A 6685-nucleotide genomic window follows, 5' to 3' on the forward strand; every position below is an offset into this window, starting at 1 on the left:
TGTGTCCACGCTAAACTGCTGCAAGTGTTTTCAACTCCGCTGTCCTTTTCAGGACTTCAATGAGCTGGCTGCCTTTTGTGCCTGGGGCTCAGCCCCACTTGCTCGGTGGGGACTGCTGAGTAGGTCCAAGAGGGGGAAGCCCTGGTGTGGCCAGGGTGGGGTGGGGAGGGAGCCTAGCATGGGGGACCGATTGTGTCCCCAGGCTGCAAATGCCTCCTCCGGCAGCCGCCACCCTCCCAGGCAACAGGCAGACGGGACTGGTGCTGCCCAGGGATGAAAAGTTTTGCATGGCCGGGTGTAGAGAAAAGCAGAGACAGCCGGGGCCGGCCTGGGCTTAGAAAGAGACGCGTTGCTGTTTTAGCTGTCCAGCCGAGTGGGGAAGCTCCACATGCCATTGGAGGGCTTGGATTAAAGGTGCTTTGGGGCCCAGAGTAGAAATGTGATTGTGGAAGGTCGAGGCGGCCTTTTGGTCCCTGTGGCACAGAATGCCAGCAGGGGCTGTTATATTTCTGGTCCGTTCCGTGGAGCCAGCTCTTTGACTTATAAATAACAGATTCAGGTCACAGGCAGCTGGTCCAAGACCAGCTTCTAAGGCTGCACTTTCCCCCATTTCAAAGTCAGATGTCAGTGTTATTAGAGGAGCCAGGGGAGGCCCGAGGAGGGGCTGTGGAGGGGGAGACACTGGTAGGAGGTTTGATAAAACCAGCTGTGGCCATACAGTTGCTTTATTTGTTCTTCCTGAAGAAAAAAAGGAAAGAAAAGAAAAGAAAAGAAAAAGAAAGCAAACAGTAGAGATGGTCAGAGAAGAGTTGCTGAAATGTGGGGTGAGAGAGGAGTCGCCTCTGGGGTGGCATGGGGCACTTCTTGTCGAGCTGAGTTACTGAGAAAACCAATAAGCCAGCTCCCCCTTTCCTTGGAGAGGTTGAATGTGCCATTAACGGGGAGCCCCGGTCTCGTCAAAGGAGTGGACCTCAAGTTTCAAGGCTGAACGTCCCACGTCCCTTGGAACTAACTAATCGGAAACGAGGGCTGCGCTCTGCAGGCTGCAGAGCACACTTTCCTGTGTGAGAAACATGAGCGGACTCACTTGTTTGCTGTGGAGGTCCCCGTGGGCTTGGATCCCATCGTGCTTAGGTAAACACTGGAAAGAGGCAGTAGGTGGCTCGGCTAGATTTTGCAATGCCCTAAGTTAACAAAACAAAACAAGACAGAAAACCCCCACTTTACTGAAACATCCTACCCCCAAATTTTCAGTGCGATCCTGGTTTTGTTTTTTAGATTTCACAGATACCATTAACAACTTGTTAAGACCTTGGCCTCTTGACAAGTTCCTCTGTGGAGCTCTGAGGCCCCGCGGCCTGTCTCCAGGGAGCCCTGGCCTGGGAGAGGTGAGGTAGGATTTTACAGGCCTTAGACCATTCAGCTCCAACCTGGTCCACCGTTCTCAATGGGAAATGATTTTCCCTGCCTCTCCCAGGTTCTAGCCAGAGGCCTTGGCCTGAGGAATGGTATTTCTGGTCAGTAACGTCTTCCAGCTGCGAGCGAGCATTCCAGCACCATGCAGCAGCCCATTTCCCCCATTGCCTCGTGTTCTCCTTGAATTAACTTGGCCTGCTCTCCCGCTTCCCTGCAGATGGCCTCGCCTCCTCCCGCGTCCGCCTCTACTTCTTTATCTCCAATGAAGGCAACCAGAACCTGTTTGTGGTACAGGCCAGCCTGTGGCTTTACCTGAAGCTGCTGCCCTATGTCCTGGAGAAGGGCAGTCGGAGAAAGGTGCGGGTCAAGGTGTACTACCAGGAGCAGGGCCATGGCGACCGGTGGAACGTGGTGGAGAAGAAGGTAGATCTCAAGCGCAGCGGCTGGCACACCTTCCCCCTCACAGAGGCCATCCAGGCCCTGTTCGAGCGGGGCGAGCGGCGACTCAACCTGGACGTGCAGTGCGACGGCTGCCAGGAGCTGGCTGTGGTGCCCGTGTTTGTGGACCCCAGCGAGGAGTCTCACCGGCCCTTCGTGGTTGTGCAGGCACGGCTGGGCGACAGCAGGCACCGCATTCGCAAGCGCGGCCTGGAGTGCGATGGCCGGACCAACCTCTGTTGCAGGCAGCAGTTCTTCATTGACTTCCGCCTCATCGGCTGGAATGACTGGATCATCGCGCCCACTGGCTATTACGGGAACTACTGTGAGGGCAGCTGCCCAGCCTACCTGGCCGGAGTCCCAGGTTCAGCCTCCTCCTTCCACACGGCCGTGGTGAACCAGTACCGCATGCGGGGCCTGAACCCCGGCACGGTGAACTCCTGCTGCATCCCCACCAAGCTGAGCACCATGTCCATGCTCTACTTCGATGACGAGTACAACATCGTCAAGCGAGACGTGCCCAACATGATCGTGGAGGAGTGCGGCTGTGCCTGAGGCAGCGGGGCTGTGGCGGTGGGGCGCCAGGACAGCCCTGGGTGGGCTTCTTGCAGCCCCTGGCGGGAAGGGGGTGCGCGGTAGGTTGAGTGCTGTTGTTCAGTGGGCTGCCCAGAAGGTGCCAGGGTGAAGCCTGAAATACTTTTCTACTTCTTCATCCAGCAATCAGTCAAAAGCAGAGCAAGAACCCTCAACTGACATGAAATACTTTAAAATGCACATGTAGACACGCACAGCCAGACGCATCCTGCCACCCACACAGCAGCCTCCAGGATACCAGCAAATGGATGGGATGACAAATGGCAGCTTAGCTACAAATGCCTGTCAGTTGGAGAGAATGGGGTGAGCAGCCACCATTGCCACCAGCTGGCCCGGGCACTCTGAATCGCGCCTTCGGAGCACACACAAAAGCACAAAGACACACACACACTCACGCAAACACACACACACACACACACACACACACGCACACATGAAGGGAGCACCGGAGCATGGGAGCACAGGAGCACCGAAGCCACCAAGAGCAAAGCAGATGCGGGGGTGGGGAGTGTGTGGGTAGGCAGAGGGGCTGCGTAGCTCCTTTGCTTGTGCGAGACCTGCTGTGCCTCAGCCTCTCCTGCCGCTTCCTCCCTGCATGGATCCTTCATGCTGCAGGACCAAGGGGGCCCGTCCTTTCCCTCCCAGAGCGGAAAGGAGCCCCAGAAAGCACACAGCCTGCCAGAGGCCGGAGCGGTGGCAGTGGCCCTTTGACTGTTGCTTGGGTCCCTGGCCTGACTTATATGTGTGCTTGTGTTGGGGGTGGGGCGGGAGGGAGAGGAGAAGGGTCTTAATTTGATGCTTTAACTGATTGCTAGCAGTTGACAGGTCATTCATTCCAGTTGTATAATTGAAAAGGGACTTTTCTACCAGGTATGATCTTTTAAGTTAAAATCTGGATTGTTCTAAATGGGAAGAAAACAATTGCAACCTGTACCCTTCACTGGGGATATTCCTCTAGGACTGGCTAGGGAGAGGTGGAAATCGCCCCCAGGCAAAGGGGCGAGCCCAGGGAGGAAATGGTGGCATGGAGGCATTCTGGAAATGCGGAGTGGTGGGGGGGATGCCCCCTCAGGCTGGGGCAAGGGACGGGGAACAGTTACGCTGGTCTTGGAGAGAGGGGGAAGGCTTTCAGCTACTTTGCAGAGGTTGCCAGTGTGGGTCCTGGCCACCAGGGCTAGCAATGGTCGTGGCCCCACCCGCTCGCCTGCCCAGCAGCCCCGCCTAGCACTTGCAGACCTGCCGGAATGCACATGATATAGCACTTGCCCATCTGCGCGTGCTCAGAAGTGGCCCTTGCCAGAGCACTGACTTGCTCATCCCACGGTGTCCAAGTGCCATGTGAACTATGCAATTTAAAGGGTTGACCCACACTAGACAAACTGGACTCGTACGACTCTTTTTATATTTTTTATACTTGAAATGAAATCCTTTGCTTCTTTTTAAAGCGAATGATTGCTTTTAATGTTTGCACTGATTTAGTTGCATGATTAGTCAGAAACTGCCATTTGAAAAAAGAAGTTATTTTTATAGCAGCAAAAAAAAATACAGTTAAATGTATTATACATAATTTTGGAACCAAAGAGGCCAACAGATCAGTTTTAATTTTTATTAGATGGTGAGGCCATCTTCTATGAGGTAGACGTTCTGAACAATCCCTTGAGTGGCCTGCCAACGTTTCAGGGTATAAATGAATTTTGTTTATTCAGTTTGATGAGTCTTTTCTATCCTCACACACCCAGAAGGTAGAGTGAAAATGACTATGGTAGCGCGCAGGTGTGTATTTTTAAATCCCCATCTTTATGTTTATTTAATAAAGCTCCCCTTAGGTTCTGTTTCATAATAATTTAAAACCAAACAATTTTCCCATAGACTGGCTGTTAAAGTATTTTACATTTGTGTACAGTTCAAGAAAATAAAAGATTGGGTGTCATGGGCTTCCTGCCTTGTGTGGTGTGTGGGGGAGGGGCTGGAGGTGGCGGCCGGGAGGCGGGCGAGTCCAGGTGCCCGGCTTTGATGCCAGTTGCCTCTGGCTCGCTCCTGGCACTCTCTCAGTCCCACCACGAGCAGGGTGTCAGTCAGAGAGTCTAGGAAAAATGGCAGGAGATCAAAATGAAGGACAATTAGCAAATCCATGAATTACACATTTGTTTACTCTTCTAGTCTCAAGACAAATTATGTTTCACCAAGACTGCATCTATCACCATTTGAATGTGCTGGCTAAACCCCCATCTAGGAGGGACATGTAAAACCAGGGGGGCTGCAGCCCACCTGACCTCCATGCCCTCCTCCACTTCCTGACGGGCACCAGAGGCTACCTGGACAAGGCGGGGGCTGTAACTGGGGGTGGGGCTTTGGTCGTCCAATGGCTACCGCAGGTGTGACTTCAGGTGCCCACAAGGTGTTCTCCTGCAGCCCTGGTATCATGCTTTCCTGGGAAACGGTTCGCTCTTCATTTCCCAGGGTTTGGAATCGAATCTCAGAGAGGTTCAGAGCGGGCCTGAGGGCCCACAGTCCGGACAGAGACACCACAGGGCCTGTGGGGCTGCTTGTTTTTTGAGGGTCACATGTAATCTTTTCAGAAAACCTTAGGACATTGGAGCAGATGGGGACCTTAGGGCTTATCTAACCCCCTTCAGTTAACAATGGGGAAACTGAGGGGGCCCCAGGCAGCTGGAGGGGCATGTCTTCACAGCCGGCTGCGTCAGAAGGCAGCTCTAGTCTCGGTCTTGTTCCTTTCTGGCCCTCACTAAGAGAGCTGCTGCTCGGCCAGGCTCTCACCTGGAAGGTGCATTTATTAATCCACACAGTCTTGAGACAGTCTAAGAACTAATAGGGCGAGCAAGAACGTTTCCCTTTGGCAGGCCTCCGCTCTGCTCGGCAGTAGGCTAGGCCTGGCAGCTGGTTGCTCCAGGCCCTCGACCCTGCTGCTGCCCAGGCCTGCTGGAAGTTCTGCAGGCGGCCTCCAAGAGGGGCAGTGCCAGCGTCACCAGGGGTGCCTCTGCTGTTCGGACACGGAGCACCTCTGGGTGCCTCCTGGGCTGAGCTTCACAGGGGTGTCCACGGGTCCGCAGCAGCCCTGGGAGGGCCTGGGACTCCGGGATCTCGGGTCAGTGGGCCGGCTGCTGCCCTGTGCCGACATGTGTCCCTGCAGGGTCTGGGCCCCCGGGGACAATGGTGGACGCAATCACCACTCCTGAGAGGTACGATGGGGACAGGTGCATCCCCTGTCCCAGGGCTCGGTGCTCTCCAGTAGGCTCAGAGCTGCCTTCCCCGTGTCTGTGGTCATGGCTCCCCTGTGCCTTCTTTCTCACTCAGTCCTCAATCCCTTTTCCCCAGGACTCTTTTCCATCCTCTCTTCTCAGCTAACCAGTGGGCCTGGCCTGCAGGTCCCTCCTCTCCCCAAAATGCCTCTGAGCCGCACTGCAGGCCTCGAGAGTAAGCCTCCCCACTGCCCCAGGTCTGGGCCTCTGACGCACAGCCCTCCTGCTCTGCCTGAGGGTCCCCTCCCCGCTTCCTCAGGCCACCAGGCCATTAGCCTCTCGTAGGACCAATGGGTCCAGTGGACCAGCCAGCCAGAGGCTGCCGCCTCACCTGCCTCAGTGTCTCCACACCCGCCCCCGTCCCCCCAACTGTGATTCTGAGATCCCGCCACGCCCACTTCCTCGTGGCCGACCTCCACACGTGCCCGGGTCCTCAGTGACTCAGAGGGTCCAGGGCGGGGTGGGGAAGGAGGGTGCTGGGGTAAAGGACGCCCAGCCAGGCCAACAGAGGCTCTCTACCCAGCCCCAGCCAGGGCCTGGGGAGGGGCGCTGGCAACTCTTGCATGTGCTGGGCCCCTGACCCAAGTGGGACTCAGGCTGGCCAAGCACACACCTAGCCACCCTCTGCAAGGCCCTGTGGGAATTCCCGCTGGAGACCCCAAAGTGCCCGTCAGGCCTCCCACCATGAAGAGCCCTGCTGCCTAGCCCTCCTTCCAGGCAGGGACGGGAGACCAGGCGAGGGGTGTCTAGGCTGCTGACGAGCCACAAACACTGCCGTGGGCTGAAGAACGTGCACTTGTAGGCAACGCAGCAGAAACAAAACATTCTTCTTGTGGGCAGAAGCCCTGGGAGCAACCCCAGCCCAGCCCAGTCGCTAGGCTTTCACTGGGATGGGCTTTGTTTGTTCCTGCTCACCTGAGGGCGAGGATCTTTTTCCACTGATTTTTAGAGAGAGGTGGGGGGGGGGGGGGGGGGGG

General features: G+C 55.9%; 1 protein-coding gene across 1 annotated transcript in view; it reads left to right on the top strand.

Annotated features, from left to right (window-relative positions):
- INHBB (inhibin beta B) overlaps positions 1 to 4401 on the top strand; it is a 10558-nt gene extending 6157 nt beyond the window's left edge. The window contains exon 3 of the mRNA XM_006769685.2: positions 1634 to 4401. Coding sequence (XP_006769748.1) covers positions 1634 to 2409 — 776 coding nt within the window. The 3' untranslated portion in view covers positions 2410 to 4401. The remainder of the gene's footprint in view (positions 1 to 1633) is intronic.
- The last annotated feature ends 2284 nt before the right edge of the window (positions 4402 to 6685 follow it).

The sequence above is a fragment of the Myotis davidii genome, unplaced genomic scaffold, assembly GCF_000327345.1.
Source record: "Myotis davidii unplaced genomic scaffold, ASM32734v1 scaffold3, whole genome shotgun sequence".
Lineage (NCBI taxonomy): Eukaryota > Metazoa > Chordata > Mammalia > Chiroptera > Vespertilionidae > Myotis > Myotis davidii.